This window comes from Tyto alba, unplaced genomic scaffold (genome assembly GCF_018691265.1).
Source record: "Tyto alba isolate M040663 unplaced genomic scaffold, T.alba_DEE_v4.0 Super-Scaffold_17, whole genome shotgun sequence".
NCBI lineage: Eukaryota > Metazoa > Chordata > Aves > Strigiformes > Tytonidae > Tyto > Tyto alba.
The window spans coordinates 22,947,682-22,965,717 of NW_024881279.1; the positions used below are offsets into that span (position 1 = coordinate 22,947,682).

The 18,036-nt window shown below is 42.9% G+C and overlaps 1 protein-coding gene across 1 annotated transcript in view; it reads right to left on the reverse strand.

Annotated features, from left to right (window-relative positions):
- The window catches only part of PFDN1 (prefoldin subunit 1), a 33,552-nt gene that overhangs the window by 9,430 nt on the left and 6,086 nt on the right, over positions 1–18,036 (reverse strand). Inside the window, exon 3 of the mRNA XM_032988475.2 lies at positions 8,550–8,634. Coding sequence (XP_032844366.2) covers positions 8,550–8,634 — 85 coding nt within the window. The remainder of the gene's footprint in view (positions 1–8,549; positions 8,635–18,036) is intronic.

Consider the following 18,036-nt stretch of genomic DNA (forward strand, 5'->3'; position numbering starts at 1 on the left):
GGTTTCTTATTAATGCACAATGTATTTCACTTTCCCCTGAATTACAAATGAATGCGAGCATACTGGCAAAGTTTGGTTGAAAAGCTTTTCCCATTAGATTTTTTTTTTTCTTTTAAATCAGAGCAACTCCCCTCCCTCCCCCTCCCCCCCCAAATCCTAGAATAAGTTCTGGGATACATTTATTTTGAAATCACCTCTATAACTAGATTCTAAAGGATTTAAAAGGAAGTAATCAACACCCATGTTAATTATTCTCCTGCTTTTAAAATCTACAATTATCCACCTAAAAATAAAGGTAGGAACAGTGAAAATAAAGAGTCATCAAATTCCAGTTCTCTCTTCATGAAGCCATTGCCCTCTCAGCTAGTTTGTGTGCTTACTTTGCAGTCTGCAGTGTAGAGAAGACTAACAAAGAATTACTATTGCTTGTAAAAATCTGGGAGTTTGAAAACTTGTCACAGTGAGCAATTGCTCCAAATGCCTTGCAAATGCATACTGATACACATGTGATGTTATAAATACACATCATTCCACCAAGATCAGTGCCAGCCACAACCACTCTTTACAAAACTGTGTTGAGGTGTTAAAGTTTTTGTAAGCCATCTCAGGTCTAAACCAGTGAAAGACCCTTTCAGAGAGCTGGGAAACCCCTCTCAAATATGATTATTTCTTCTTTCTGTGCCTCTAAGATTACAATGTCATGTTTTGCAATCAGTGACTTGTGCACTGCTTAACACAGGACAAGCTTCTTACGCAACCTGCAAAGCAGAACATATTCTTATTTGATCTTTATCTAAGAAATCTACCATAGTAATCAGAAATGGTATTTTAAAAAATACCCCTCCTTTCTTGTGATTACTGAAGAGCATTTGTTCCCTCTTAAAGCTGTAAGGTGCTCGCTGCATACAATCAACTTTCATTTGTCTGGGATGAGAGATGATGTGATTTGGATAAAAGAGAAACAGCATAAAATACACACTAAATTAGGCTGTAAGAATACAATCCTTTTGTTATCCTCACTTTTGACAAATGACAATAAGACAGACTGTGAGGCTTTAAACATAAAGAATTAAGTCAGTGATTCATCACAGCCTTAAAAGCAAGGAATAAGGCCTATTGCTCATGTTACCAGCAGAGTCAGTTTAGGGGACAAAGAATTAGAGCAGCACTAGCTATGCCCCAGTTCCTCTAGTATTTACCTCAAATTTGTATGGCTCCAGTCCAATGTCAGAGGGCTTCTCCATAAAGAATGATTTTGTCCCAATACTGTTAGCTTTGTGTCCATTACACACTCAACCTTCTCACTGTTTTACTATTCTAAATCCTATTTTTCTCATTGCTCAGGGTATTTTTCATTTCAATAATCAGGAATGAGAATGCAGATTCTCTTCCCTGTAAGACAGACAGACCTATAGTGGAAAGGGAGATAGAAAAAAAAGAAGAAGAAAAAAAAAAAAAAAAGCGCTTTGGTTACTCCCTTCTTCAAAACAAGCATCTCCATGGAGGACAAACTGATGCCAACAGCTCTGCCCATGCAGGCTGTGCTCTGCTCTCCTATGGGAGAGCCTGTGGATGCTCCCCAGCCAACAGCAAGCTTAGGCAGGCAGCTGGATCACCCATGTCCTCAAAAAAGCCTCCATTTTTGCAGCCTGAAAAGCAGGAGCAAGTAAAGACACAGACTCAAGCCCAGACAACAGAAGCCAACAGAGTTAACACAAAACACATTTCATAGAATGACCTAGGTTGGAAGGGACCTTAAAGATTACCTAGCACCACCCTCCCTGCCCCGGGCAGGGCCCCCTTCCCCCAGCCCAGGGGGCTCCCAGCCCCGTCCAACCGGCCTGGAACCCTTCCAGGGAGGGGGCAGCCACAGCTGCTCTGGGCACCCTGGGCCAGCGCCTCACCCCCCGCACAGGGAAGAATTCCTTCCTTACACATAATCTAAATCTACCCTCTTTCAGTTTAAAACTGTCACCCCTCATCCCCTCCCCACCCCCCAGATCCAGAGTCCCTCCCCACCTTCCCTGCCCCCCCTTTAAGCCCTGGGAGGCCGCTCGAAGGGCTCCCCGGAGCCTTCTCTTCTCCAGGCTGAACCCCCCCAACTCTCTCAGCCCGGCCCCCCAGGGGAGCTGCTCCAGCCCCCCCAGCATCTCCGTGGCCTCCTCTGGCCCCGCTCGAGCAGCTCCGGGTCCTTCTGCTGTTGGGGGCCCCCGAGCTGGCCCCAGCACTGCAGGGGGGTCTCCCCAGAGCGGAGCAGAGGGGGAGAACCCCCTCCCTGGCCCTGCTGCCCCCCCTGCTCTGGCTGCAGCCCAGGGCACGGGTGGGTTCTGGGCTGAGAGTGCACATAGCTGGCACAGAGTCAGTTTTCCATCCACTAATACCCATAATATCTTTACGGCTGCTTTCAATCCATTCCTCACCCAGCCTAGATTTGTGCTGGGGATTGCCCGGACCCATGGGCAGGACCTTGCACTCGGCCTTGCTGAACTCCATGAGGTTTGCCTGGGCCCCCTCTCCAGCCTGCCCAGGTCCCTTGGGATAGCATCCCTGCCCTCCCGTGTGTCACTGCACCGCACAGCCTGGTGTCATCAGTGAGCTTGCTGAGGATGCACTGCATCCCACTGTCCACAGCTCCAGCAAAGATGTTAAACACCGCTAGCGCCAACACCAACCTCTGAAGAACGCCACTCGTTACTGCTCTCCACTTAGATATCGAGCCACTGACCGCAATCCTTTCAGTGAGACTATCCAGTCAATTCCCGAGGAACATCATCAAGTCCAAATGTCCATGCCCAGAAGGACCTGCCCAGACATCTGCAGCTGCCTCAGGCACCCAAAGCCATACAAGATGAAGGCTATCACCTGGCCTGGTCCTCACAGGGGCCGTGATGAGGCCCTGCAGCTCACTTTCACACCTACCTCCATAACTTGTGGAACTCCCACAGCTTCCTCCTAAAAGGTTTATGCAAACCCATAGATTAATCCTGCGTGGTAAATTCACTTCCATACTGCACCTGTCCCCACATCAGGTGTCCAGCCTTCCTCTACAGCAAGCAGGAGAAGATCACTTCTAGGAACAACTGACCCCCTGGAAGCATTTATTTTCTTTCTCTTGACTCCAGAAAACATGTGGACTCCTGACTCAGATTGCCACAGAGAGTTAATGAAACTCCAAGGTATGATGGAGGGGCAAGAGAAGGAGATTTCACCATTCTGAAGTCCCAAACATCTGATACTGTAAAGTGGGGCAGGAACAAATAGAAAAAAAAAAAAAAAAAAACAAAACAACCCAAAAACCAAACCAAAACTAAAAACCCATAATCAACAAACCCAAAACCCCAAAAAACCCAAACCAGAAAACAAAAACTAACCCCCACCCATACCCCACAACACACTACCTTCCAGGACAAGCAAACTAAGAAAATAAAAATCAGTCTACTCCCCATCAATGTCCAAAACCTGCAGATGACCTGTGCCAGGGGAGTTTTGCACATGTTTGCAAATCATGATTGCAGCCGAGCCCCCAGGTTGCTCAAATCATTCTGGCTTGGCTCTTGTACGAACAACAGTGATAGAAGCACACCAGCCTTCCTTAGAGCAGGCCAGGCCATAAAGCCAACAGGGCTGAAATCAAACCAGGCACTGACCTTGTCTATGCATACACTTAAAAACAAGGGACAGTGTCTGTGACATGTATAAAATCATGTCCTTGGTACATGCATGTATGCCAGCAATGGAATGAGAAAACAGCACACTCATCCAAAGTAAAATGTGCTCCAGATTAAAGCACAGAGGACTATTCTTGAGGCTTTCCCTCTCCAAAGCAAACTGAACATTCCTTATTTTCCCCTGTTTACTTAAAAAGCCCACCGCACATTCCTGGGCACTGGCCTATCCTGAGCCAACCATGGGATGAGAGCTTCTACGCTGTAAACCCCAGGAAGAAACTGGTCTAACCTGGGAACAGCCCAACAACTGATACCTTCTGATGGTCATTTATTGGTCTGCAAAGCACATCACAAATCTCAAGAGACTTGTTTTCACATCATTAAAGCCACCCTCAGAGTTGGCCTCCATGCTGATGGTTTCAGTGTAAAAACCAAAGGGCTGTCCAGAGAGCTGCTGCAGGAGCACATCAGAAGCACACAGCCATGCAAACCATCCAAGCCATACCTGCTCAGAGAATACCAGCTCCCAGGCTCTGGCACTTCTCCCCAGCCACACCTCAACTGCTTAAATCTTTGTTCCCACAGGGTACAAAAACACTGTTGTGGCAACCATTAGAGTCACCCTGGTCAACTCATCGAGGAGGGGGTACCACCGTTATGCCTCAGGGCTGCAGTAAAGCCATTTTATAGCTCTGAGTGGAAAAAAAAAAAAAAAAAAGGAGAAGTGGAAGCTGCAGCACGAGCAAGTTTGCATCCAGGCAGCACCAGGGAAGAAGTCTGTTGTTACCTCTGATGTCTGGTCACCATAAGGCATTGCACTGCAGTCACTTTTTAACTTTACCAGGACGGAGCCCTGCAATACCATGTAAGCCTTTAAACGTGGAACACAATGGTATTTGAGAGCAGATCGTTTGTTTCTCCACCATGAACAAGAGCAAAGAAGATTTCTGTGTTGGATAGGGCAACTGGACATGGTATTTTAGGGATCACATGAAGAATTTCTGAATTAGAAATCAAGAACTTAGGTATAGCTTTCCCACTCATATGTCCTACTCCAAGCAGACAGAGAAGAAAACAACCCTTTATCTCCACAGCAGTAAACTCTCAGTCACCCATACATGTGTAAACGAATTGCTTGCGAAACAAGCACACAACAATGTTGTGGTCAGTCTAAAACCAAAATCCAATTCAACCAGAAAGCTGCAGGTTGCTTTTGCCCTTTTCATGAAGGAGCTAAATTCAGCGGCACACAGTAGACAGAGTTGCCCAGCAAAGCCTCCTCCTTATTTGTTATTTTTAGCAATTTAGTCCGACAACGCCTGACAACTAAACATGCTGAATATAGCAGGAGAGAAGGGGACTATCAGATATTATCAGAGAAAACACACGGCGATAATCACTTTCTCCACCCCTGATGAAGAATCCATTTTCCATGTCTTTATAACATCATAGAGTTTGTTCTTTATAAAATGCCACATTTAAAAACAGAATCCATCTAGCCCCACAATGGAAACGGATAACGTTTCCTGAAACAAAGCATTGTTCCACCCCTCACATATCATGTTTCCTTAAAAACAAGGGAAGAAAAACATTACTTGGGTTTTCTTCTAATACTGCACAAACATTGCTGAGCTAAAAAGAGTGTGTGCTCATCCCTTTAGAATGCTTTCAAAATAGATTTAACACATACCCTCGTACCGTGAAACACAACAAGAATTTGATAGTATCAGGACTGGAAAAATCCAATTGCCACTGCTAAGCAGGAAACTTCCCGTGTCAGTATGTGAGTGAGGCTATGCCATCAATGTCTGCAAGGTTCAACGTTTTTGTAAGCCCCACTTGCACAGCCTTTAAGCAGGCATATGTATTTTGCCAGCAAGCCTGGGCAGTCTGTTTGGATTCCAAAGGATTACATACACGTTAAGAATGTTACATATGTCCATACATATATTTTCATGTTCATAACTTAACTTTAAGAAGAAGGGTAAAGCTACCTCGCTTTTTCTGCAGAGTAACTGTCAGGCTATGAGTCTGCCTCCTCACACACATACACACCCTTTTGTGTTTTCAGAACACAGTTCCTCTCACTAAGTACCACCAATGCATACTCCAGCCAAGCCTTATTTTCACAGCCCTGTACAAAGACAGGTCTGGTTTTCCTTGCTGCTTTGCCATGTGCTGAGCAGCAGGAAGGACCAAACTAGCGGTACAACATCAATTTTGTGATGCTGCCTTGAAAAAGGCAATGCACCACTTCAACAGCAGAGGAACCCAAGAGAGGGGAGTAAGGGAAAAGGAGTAACTGCCATCGTGCGTTACAATGGAGACCATCAGAGAAGGGAGAAGAAAAGCTTTCAAACCAGACGCAGAATTCCTCACTGTTTTCAAAGTTCACTCTGACATCTGTGAATGTCAGGAAACCCAGCTCACATCTCTGAAGCAGCTTAAAGCCCACGTTTTCATGAATATTCAGCACTCGGGAGCTCTCCTTGCTATGCAGCTGGATGGATTTACAGAAGAGCTCAGCAGGGAACCCAGCCCTCTGCTACGCTCCTCTGCAAACACCACCAAGCTAGCATTATGAGCATTTTTCAAATTCAGGCTTGTATCAAAAATACACATTTCACAATACCTTGGCAACAGTGTAATAACTGTCTCAAGTTCACACTACATGAGTAACCAGATCAGCCACACTGTATCAATACTGGAAGACTACTCTGAGCAGCTTGATTCAACTATGAAAAGTGAGAAGTGTGAGTAACAAGGTAGTTAACAATGTAAAGTATAAACTTAAGTTTTAAAATTCTTCTAGCTTTAATAACAGATAGAGGGAAGTTTTAACCTATCTTGGTTTGATATTTATTTTACAATGATGCAGTGGAAGCACAAGGTCACAAAGTTTCACATTCTTTCCTGCTTCTGTCACAACTTGTTTTCAGGACAGCAAAATCCCCTATTCCTGTGATAAGTGCTCTCTGACTTGGACTCAGGTATTTCCCCTGAAATCTCAGTTTCCAGCAGCTGTCAGTCTAAGAGCTTGTCCTTTTCAATGGGGAATCCCAAGCCTAAGGAAAATCCTTTTCGTAAAACTGCCAGCCAGCTGGAAGCAGAGTAGTTAAAAGATGGACTTGAATATTCACTTAAAACAAATAGTTGAAAGCTTTGGCAAATCTGAGCCCTACTATCCTGTGGCTAAAAAGACAACCCAACCCATGTTGCAACCACCTTTCCATTCCCACCACCTTTTGAGACAATCACTATTGCTGGGAACTTCAGTTCAGTGGCCATAACCAGAGACTCGAGCAACAGGGAGTTACGAAGCAGAAAAACACATCTGCCAAAGCAGCCGGTTCCATTCTTTGTGTAAGAATGGCAGAATTTGTGGGGAAATTCCACCCATTCTGCTGAACTCAGCTACTGGAAAGTTCAAGAGGTATGATCATTCCCCACCAGGAATAGGAACAAACTGAGATGCACAGCTGAAGGGCACAGTAGTCAAAAAGCTGACCACAGCCCGATGGACCTAGCAGTAAGAGACTCGATGGGCAGTTTGTAAACAGAGGCTGTCAACGACACTCCAATCACTTCCAAACCCAGATGTGCCGCTATGAAGTCCTCCAACCCCAGTCGCAGGGCTGTCTTTGTGTAAGGCCACTAGCATCTGGGATGGCTCCAGAGTAGCCAGGATACAATCACTTTTACCGTATAACCATAAAAATGACTGTGCCTTCTCTGCATTAACACCACCTTAAGTATATAGCGTACCCATGGAGTACTAGTTTTCCCTGTGCAGAAAAAGTTCTTGTGTCCAGAAACACAAAACTCTTTAGTATCCAGCAAAGAAAACACTCCCGGCAACACAACATACAGAGGTGTGCCTGCCCTACAGCTCCCCAGGCAAGCCGAGTCTTAAGAAGGAATTAAAAAAAAATACAAACTCTAATTCTGCTTTAGTGTAAGTAGGAGACGACAGAATTGCAGAGGTTTGAGCACCTGCTTGTCCCTACTTAGCTAGTCTCCACACCCTCTATCTCCAAAACACTAACCGATGAGATAAGCAGTTTGACACAACTCAGTCTTTGCTTTTAAGGGCATTAAGAAAAAAAAAAATACAGCAATGGCCTTGGAAAAGTATGTTTTGAGCATCTTCTCTGAAGAACTGTGGCCAAGATTCACTAGATAACTTGTTTGAGCACTGGAAGTTGCAGACACTACTTTGTATTTCCTAGATATTCTTCTCTGCCTTGAATACTCCAACCAGATAAACATAAGAACGCAGAAGTGCTCTGACCACATCGCCAAAACAAAGTCCCACCTCCCCCTAGATCCCGTCTTCAACAGCAGCCACAAGTAGATGCCTAGGGCAGAGTGTAAGGACAGGGAAGTCATATACAGTATTTCATACTTTCCAAGCCTCCAGACATTTTCAGCTCAGGGACTTCCTGAGCAGGATGCCATTTCTACATATTTGGTAATTCTCAATGGATTTCTCTTGCATGAATTTGTGCAATTGTCCTGAGCCAGCGTAAAGTTTTAATATTCACAGCACTGGCAAAGTTTCACATCACCTATCTGCTGCAAATAACCACATGAACATCCTTTTGCTAGTTTTAAACCTTGCTCCTACTAATCTCATTTGAATCCCTCACCCCTAGTTTTCACATCAGGACAGAGTGAACAGTCAATCCCTACTGGGCTTGTAGATCTAGCAAAGAAACCAAGTGACATAAATTACTTGTAGGTTACTTGTAACAGGCACTATGTTTCACCTACTTATAATCCTTCAGAATGTAAAGTACCAAATAAAAACAGGGAATGTAACAAACAGCACCTTGTTGATCTTCAGTGTTCTACTTTCAGCATTACCTGCCACAAACTTACCTCTAATTCCTTAATTTTCTCTTCAGCTATCCTCTGTTTTTCTAAGAGCTGATTATGAATCACTCCTTTAGGCTGAAGAATAAACCTACAAGTGAAAAAGAAGAGACAGACAACTGTTGTGATATTTTTACATCTGTTGTACACCTAGCTGCACACCGAGTTAAACTACAGTGACCTCTGCAAAATATTCATCCTCAACCCGTGCATTCTGGACAGAGGCAGAAGAAATTGCTCTGACAGCTCACACAAACCACCGGGCTGGCTTCAAAGGTTTGCTCACTAATCTCACCCATGATTTGGGAGGAAGAAAGTAGATGTACAGTGTCCTTGAATGATTTGAAAGCAGTTCTTGCACACAGCTAGCAAGGGGAGTCTGTCATCACATTCCCTTCAAAAGGATCTAAATCAGCTGATAACATAGTCAAGGAAATCTCTTTCAATGGGTAAAAGGCATTCATTACCATTTTAGTGCTCATGAGCTAAACAAACCTGCACAATAAAAACAAATCTTTCTACAGAGAAAGGCTGAGAGAGTTGGGGTTTTCAGTCTGGAGAAGACTCCAGGGAGACCTTACTGCGGCCTTTCCATATATAGCAGGGGCTCGATAGAAAGGTGGAGAAAAAGGTGGAGACTTTCCACCAGCACCTGTAATGACAGGACAAGGGGCAATAATTTGAAACTGCAAGAGGGCAGGGCTAGATTGAACATAAGGAAGAAATGTTTTACAATGAGGGTGGTGAAATACTGGGACAGGTTGCTCAGAGAAGTTGTGGATGCCCCACCCTTGGAAGTGTTCAAGGTCAGGTTGGATGGGGCTTTGAGCAACCTGATCTAGTGGAAGGTGTCCCTGCCCATGGCTGGGGGGTGGACTGGATGATCTGTGAAGGTCCCTTCCAACCAAAACCCTTCTGTGATTTGATGACACAGATCCAGGTGCTTCCATCAGAAACACAGAGCCACGGCACACCTGCCTTTACCTGAGCTGTCACAGCTCCCACTGCTCAAGACTTGGCTTTAACACTGGCCTTCAAATTCCCATGCTTTCAACATTCAGGGGGTTTCTCTGTGAGGTGGGAAGTGGTCATTTTTAACTGGATTTGCAGCCACTGGTTTCCACCTGTTCTGTTTATTAATTGCCAGAAGGATTTGAAAGATGCATCCATAACATCTCAGTCACAGCAATCCTGCTCACCAGTATGCAAAAAGCTGCTTGACTTGCTCAGAAGAGCCTCTTAAGGAGCATGAGCATCTAAAGCAGCTCTCCAGCACATGGCACTGACATCCCACAAATAGGTAAAGGACAACTAAGTTCAAATGAATTTTAGAAACCGTCCATGGCTGGTTTTCATCCTTCCAGACACAAAGAATGTACAAGCTGCAGATTCACCCCTTCCCTACTTAGAAAGTCCCCCGAGGGATTTAGAAGGAGCCTCCATGGGTCATACCAACGAGGTCAAGGTCTCCCTCCAGCACCAACTAGGGTCAATGTCTTCCTGCCAGGTGACAAGAGGTCATGCTTGAACAGTTAAAATGAGCAGCTTTAGACACGGCAAAATTCTCTGTCTGCTACAGAAAAATCTGAAATCAGTTTGTAGTGCCATCTCCCACGACAAATGACATTATTAACATGTCTGCTCAGGGCCTGGTAAACACAAATGTCAATCTGTCGCTTGGCTTGAAACCCAGCATACTCTGCATCAGCAATGTAACAGCCAAAAGGAAAACTACCTGCCACGTGCATTCCTGAAATGCATGGGAGCAGAACTGAAGTTAATAGTAATAGTTTTCCAATTAAGACTTTCTTCAGTGCTGCTATTAACTGCACTTAGCAATCACCTCCTCCCCCTTCTCCCACTTCTCTCCCTTGTTCCGCTTCACCTCTTCTTTTCTACAGCAACTTCCACTATATCTTTTACAGTGCAATTTTCTCAAATCTCTCCTTGTTTCCTCCTAGTCTCGGCTCATGTTTATTACTGGTGTCATCTTTGTTCCATATCTGCTCCTGTTCTTTACATCACATACTGTGTTTGTCCCCTCATACTGTCAGTATGCTCAACTCATGCTGTCTTTGTCCCCTCAATCTCCCTCTTTCCATTAGATGCCCCCACAACTCACTTTCACACAGTGGTAACATCTTCAGGTCCCAGCACACCCCCGACCGCTGAAACAAAATGTAGATTTTGCTCAGTCTTGTGAAAATCAACTCCGTGACCACCCTTCTAGGAAACAGAAGTTATTTACATTGTTGTTGGATGCAGAGCCTGGATCCAGCCAGAGAGGATCTATGTTTCAGGACCACCAGCAACCATGTCATTCTGACTGTCTTACTCTGAGCCTGCAATACCAGAAGAATCAAATATTAGCTTTCAACACACAGCCCCTGAAGATTTTGGGGTGAAGACTAAAATTTTGCCTTGCTTCAGCAGTAGCTGCCATTAATGAAAAAACAAAGCTGCAAGATGCCCTCAATAAACAATGACATCAGTCCTTTCCCACTTCACAGCTTCCCTAAACCTGTGTGTGTATATGAACATTTCCTTAATTTATTTTTTTTTCTTTTTTTTTTTTTTTTTTTTTTTTGTGAGAGCAGCAGAGAAGAACAGAGTACCTTCTCATTTACTCCCCCAAACTGTATAGCAAGATCAATCATTTTTGTTTCACTGATGCACCTGGACTAAAAAACAAACACCAACACAGATTGATTGATTTTCCCCACACTGCAGCTGGAAAGGTCCCTGTTGGGACACAGGCACTGAGTGATCCCAGCTGGCAGAGAACCACTACAGACACTAAAATCTTTAAACAAACAAGCGGCTGACTTCACTTCTATTCTGCAAATGTCAACAACAGTCATTCGGGCAAATATCCTCCCTTCTACCCTCCTGCAATGCTCTGGCAGACATGTGACAGCAAATTAAAATTGGATGGCTGAAGTTAGCACTGATGAGACTTAGGCAGGCAGCTGGGTACAAATACAATCACCTCAATTTTATTTGCCATAAAATAGTGGGCTGGAACCTGTGTCCGTTCACACACTGGCTCAGAAGCAGATCAAATGTCTGGCTTGGCCAGCAGTATCCTTCAGGTCTTCAACAGTACTGGCTTCAAGCCACCCATTTTAATTCTCTGCCACAAGATCATCAAGCCCTCAGCCTAAAGCTCACAGGTGCTGCCGTGTAAGCTGTCAAAAGCCAGTTTTGTGAAAGCTGAAGCTATAAATCCACATCCCCAGTTAACTATTTAAATCTGTGGCTTCACTTTCCAACATAAAAAGGACTCAAAAAAACTCAGTGTTTTAACTTCTAGCTTGGGATACACACATTGTGGAGATCTTGGCCAAAGTTTTTACCTAAGGAAATAATGTGGTTTATGGTAGCACTTGGGAAAAAGCAGAAGCTTGTTCTGCTCATTAGGTAAGAGATGCTGCAGGGCACTTGTAATAAACCAGACTTTAATCTGGATTTCATTCTTCCAATTGTCCTAAGTAAAACACTAACTTGATATATTTTTTTTCTCAAAAAGTTGGAGAAATGGGGCAGTGTCATTCTGCAGCCTGGTTTTAGTTAAATGTGGTTATTGTGCTTATTAATTTTTAAGATCATGAAAGAACTATGAAAGGTTCTGAGGACTCTGTTGTTCCCTGAGTGAGTTTTGTGAACAAGCCTTTCAAACACATGAATTTCAGCCACTACTTGGAGGTACATCACCAGCCGAGAACTGGGCTCACATTAGTCACCACATCACAGAGCTGAGGAGACACTTTCTGCTCTGTGACACTGAGCTCAGCAGATGACGTGACTGACACCAACCCCTTGGAACAGACCAGCACCAAAGAGCTACCTCCATAGACCACTCTGCCAGAGTCTACCATAGGAGGCTCTGAGAGTCTGTATATTGAACTGGGATAGATTTTAAGTACTGATAGTCCACAGAAGACAAGCAGCAAACCAAATTCTCTTCCAGATAAGCAAGTTCACTCATGTCCACCTTCTCTCACTGAAGAGTCACAGCACACACGAATATATCCATCAAACATGGCACCTACACTATCAAACATGAAACAACGATTCAGAAAAATGCTCAGTACCACAGTGGCAATTACAAAGCTTAGTAACAATCATTTCTTCACACAGGAACTTTTCCACCCTTGTTAAATAACACCAGAAATGTCTGGGTAAGAATGGACAAGCTCATCACATCTCAGTTGGCCACCCATTTCAAAGGAATTGCTAGGATTCCCTAGAACAGAGCAGGATTTGCCCTATTCCAGATACTTTGCAATTTTTCAGTGTCCATAAAGGTAAAGACAAAAAAAAAAAAAAAAAAACAAAGAACATTTTAAAAGAAAGCTACAGAGGAGTGAGGTCCTTGAAGACAGCAAGATTCGGCCAAACCTGGGCTGACAACAAGACCAGCTCTGTAACAGTGAAGTGTTTGCAAATGGTCTGTACCTATGTGCGCCAATCTCCTGGTGACTGCTGGTTCTCAAGTGCAATACAAGGAACAAAAATAGAGCACAAGAGAACTGAAAGAGAAACCTTACTCTAAGTATTCCCACTTGTTTCTATTTTCCTCCCTCTGCTAGCTCCACATCAGGATTTTTATTTCCCTAAGGCAGAGAAAGTGGTTTATACACTCTGAGACTCATTGCTTGTTTACTTCTGAAGGGATCTCTTACCCCCTCCCAATTACAAAATTTCTAGATATGGTACCCATTTCTTCAATGTTTATACAGCAGTGCTTTATGCCCTAGTCAAAATGGTCTTCAAGGCTCTAGTCAGGCTGTCAGCAATGTTGTCAACATCATCTGTCTACTCCTTTGTGTCACATGTACACACCCACAAAGTGATGTTCGTGCAGCGTAAGTAATTCCATAACTCACTCTGCACCAAAACATACTGTTTTCTTGACTTTAAGACATAATATTAGATACTGAAAGATTTGTCTCAATGAATGAGGTTATGGAGATGTTTGTTCAGCCCACTCCACTCTTCATTATAACATAAAGTCATTAAAGTTATTGAAGGTGGAGTACCAGTAATGCTTGTAGTTAAGGTTTTCCATTAGGAACCCCTATTTTCAATTACTTGCAATTACTTTTGGTGGTAGGGATCTGTCCCAGACACGAGCACTCTCTTCTTTTCTGTTTAGGGAACATAGTTCAGGTGTTATAAAAAGTGTGGTGTTAAAAAGTATTAAAACCAGCAGGGGAGGAGCCACGCATCAGGCCATGGGGCTCCCTCCTGCCAGTCTGCAAAGCAACTCCTCCCCCGTGGGTCCATGGAGATCACTGCGAGAACCTGCACAGGGTACCAAGGGAAGCCTTAGCTTTTCCCCTGCCCGATACAGATATACCTCACCCTGCCTAAACTCAGAGACAATTTTATAGGTAGAATTGTTCCAGTGCCATTTTGCCAGAATAATAATGAATGATAGATCTGAAAATCCATTCATCCTGGCTCCCAGCTCACACAAAGGGTCATTATAACATCAGCTTTATGGTTCCCATTGCATTTGGTAAAACCTCTACAAAAACTTAAGATACCAAAAACTAACAACTTTGTACAAAACCATAACATTATTTTAACATGTTTACTGTATTTCTAAAAAACCTAACATGCTGTGCTATATCACGGCAGTCATTTACATGGAATATCCTGCTCCTTGAAACCAAGCATTTTCATTAGACTACTCCATGATAAAAGTTTGGCTAAGCCCAGCCACGCTTTTATCTACTTAAAGATGCTTTTTAATTCTCAACTTGCACTGCTGTTCAAGCTTTGAGCATACTCAGTAGGGGACTACTGCATTTTAAATACTGTTCAAAGTCAATGGAAGAGATGTTTCCAACGAGCTGATCCCAAGCAATCTAGCTTGATTGAACAGCACACAATTGCAAGCAGCCAGTAGTCTCCTTCCACTCTCCTAGGGTCTGCCTATGCAGTTCACAACAGGCAGTGCTTATACCCCAGCAAATTCCAGTTTTAGTCATCCTAGATAAAGTACTCAGTTCCAAACAAGACAAGGAATCAATTTAAAAAAAAAAAAAAAAACACCAAAACACCCATGGAAAATCACGACTAATTATAGTTTGTGCTGCCACCCTTCATGTCTAAGGGTTTCACATAGAAACAGATGCAGTTATAACAGATCAGCTGAAGCTTTTCCTATGTTTACTTTTATTTTAGTGGTCAGTCATCTCACTGGGTCACTCTCAATATAGTTAAACCTAACTATTCCTCCCTACCCCCCCGCCCCCCCCAAGCAGCACATACCTTAAAGCAAAACAAATCTGCAGCTTATATTGGGAGGATTATATATGGACACATCATTCCAGGAGCAGCAGTTTACAGTTCACATGTCATTTTACTACTGCACTCAAAGAGGTGGATACACACGAGGAGCTGTTTGGGAAGGAGATATGGAGTGAAGCATGCTGGCAGCATCTCTGGTGGGAAGCAGAACCTGTGCAAACTCAGCCTGACAGCACTGGAGCATGCACAGAGACCAGGATTAGCGTCACTGCAAGTAATCCAAACCAAATCTTATGTAAGCCACAACAAGGGTAACTTTTTCTCAGATGAACATTTGTAAGCCATAAAGCTATTTACTTTAAGGAGCTAAAGGAAGAGAAAAATAAGTGCCACACTGTTTGCTTCCTCAAGGACTGGCCCAACACATCCATCCTGCCCTGCTGAGGGGCAATGAGGTTTGTTCTGCACTTCAGGTCATGTTTACATTGAGTTTTCATTTTTTTTTTTTTTGAGGGGGGGGGGGGATATCTGTCAATAGCTACAGCATATTACGTTACCTCAAGCCAAGATAGTAACACAGCTTGAAAACAGCAGTTTCTGCATTGCCAGACACTTAACTAGACGGCAGATTTATACCATTGTTCATGCTTGGTGCTTTATAAAAAGAAAGCAGGAATATACCTCTAAGTGTGTATTAAATATAGCACAACCCAAAATAATAAAATCGTATTGTGGTCTGCTTTTAAAGAACACCATCAATTCATTTTGAAGGTTCAATTGACATAAATGGAATTTAAAAAAAAGAAAGCAAATGCCTCTTCTCTATCATACAGGGATTAACAACATTTGAAATTCACACCATATGGGGAAAACAGTGTAAACATGACTGCAGTTCATGGAGGTAAAATCTTTGAGTAGTTTTTCCATCACTATATCCCTGGTTTAGTGGTTTTATCTTCTAATTTTGCTTTAATGTAATTTTTTAGTATGTAGCATCAATGACCTGTAGCTTGTTCAAGCAAAGGAAGCTCAAGTGACTACAACATGCCTACTAGCAGATGGACTTCAAACAGATTTTTTGCAGTTTAGGTTGTACAATATTTGAAATTTCTAAGCAGCAACAAACAGAAACAATTTTTCCAATAATGGGAAGTCAAGATCCATTTCTAAAGTCTCCTGTATTTTTATGAATTCCCCACAGACTCCTAAGGAAGAACATTAAAAAACCAAACAAACAAGAAAGAACATAAAAAAAAAAAAAAAACAAAACAAAAAAAAAAAAAAAAAAAAAAACAAACAAACAAAATCAACCAAACCACAACCCCTTCCCCCCCAACATGAAATGAACACAGATCTAGGAAAACACAAACAAGCAAATACTGAGGTGAACACCCTGGTCAACCAATCCCAAGGACATTTCTATTTGTAAAAAAGGTTTCTTCTATTGGTAAATCTTCTGTGATTGGAAAGGTGAGCTTTGCAGTAGTAAATGAAGTGACATGGAGATACTGCTATACTCTGGTGGGCAAATTTATCTCAGCAGCAGCCCTTCACTAAGAACCTATACAGGAAGACTACCAAAATCAGGATACATCTCTCTTGAAAAGCAAATCCACCCACAGTTGCAAGGGGAAAAAAAAAAAAATAAAATAAAAATGCTTTGTGCCTTGCCCAGGAGGAAACATTTGAAATACTACATGAGGACGAAGACCCAGCTATCTGCTTGTGGTCGTTAAATAGCACAGCCTTGGCTTCTGCACATCACAAATCCTGCTACAAAAAAGCATCAAAGAAAGCAATGCAGCAAACGTCACAGAAGTGGATGTAAAGATAATAGAGTCAAAAGAATTCAAGCATAACACTAATATGGAGATATTTTTGAATGCTAGAGCTAAATTAGCTAACACTAAAACAATCACACTGTTGTTTCCTAATCAGTGAGAACAAAGTTTCTAGAATCAGCAATTCAATTGTGGACCCAAAAGGCTGGATGTTGTTTTGGAAAATCATTTCTTCTCTGAAAGCCTGATTTTTTTATTTTTTCTTTTTTTCTTTTTTAAACTGGGTGAAACATTCTGTTAATTCAGCAAATAATTTTGGAGAAAACACAAATAAAAATTCAAGACGGTAGTTGTAGCATTCCTGAGTTCAGCACTTTGGTTCTTGCATCTCTGCATTAAACTCATGTAAAATAGCAATCTCATCCCACAGGACTAGTTACCTCATATTTTACTCCAGTGTTTTAATGTAGGGGTCATGAATTAAACCCTCCTTTTAGGCTTTGAACAGGCAGCTAGGTCAGAGGATGCTCAGACCCTAGATTCTTCCTTCATATTAAGGCTGTTCCACATAAAATTTATATATTAAGTTGACATACATGTATCAGACCAGAGATTGACTCTGGGCATCTCCACCCAACAGCTGTGGGCCCTGAGTGTTGGGCAGCCTGTCACACCCTGCCCTGCTGGCTAGATATCCATTGACACCACACCTGGAGGGCATCCCCAAGCAAGAAAGGGATACAACAGAGACTCTCCCAAGTACTTCTTTGGTCCAGTGATTTGGCCATTCTCCTCTGCTACAGGAAAGCCAAATTTAAGTGGCCGTGGTAAAGCAGAGAGACAGTCCTATATTCTGAAAGAAGTGCTCTATCATTCAGTATTTCCCCAGGGATCCCAGGTGTTCCCAGGGAACCCTCAATTCCAACATTTCCTTTAAGAAATGGAGGAAAATACTCAAAATCCACTAAATATTAAAACAGATGGAAGCTCCTTGCTATTTCAGAATATCAGAGCGACATTTTAAGTGCTTGGAGAACTCCAGAAGTAAAACAGTCATGTTCCACAATTCTTTTGCAAAGTCATTTGGCACAGCAAGCCACAAAGGCAGAAGCAATTCAAGCTCCCTAGAACATTTAATATTTGTCTAGCATGCGTCCAAAGAGAATTCTGTACCACTGAAGCAACAGATGGGTTGCATTTGCAAGAGACTCCAGATTTCCTCGTTCTGGAGGGTTGGGACAAAACGAAGGTGCCTTACTACAGACCTCGCTCCTCACAACAGTCTGACCTCCAAAATGCTGCCCTGCAAGTGCAAGACTTCTTGAAGGCTTTGGCATTTATATGACAGCACATTACCTCTGAATCACAGCAGATCAAACTGTCTCTTCTAGCAACGACAGCAGTTTGCATGAGTAGTTTGTTCCTGTTCTGACCCTTATCTTTTCAGTTTA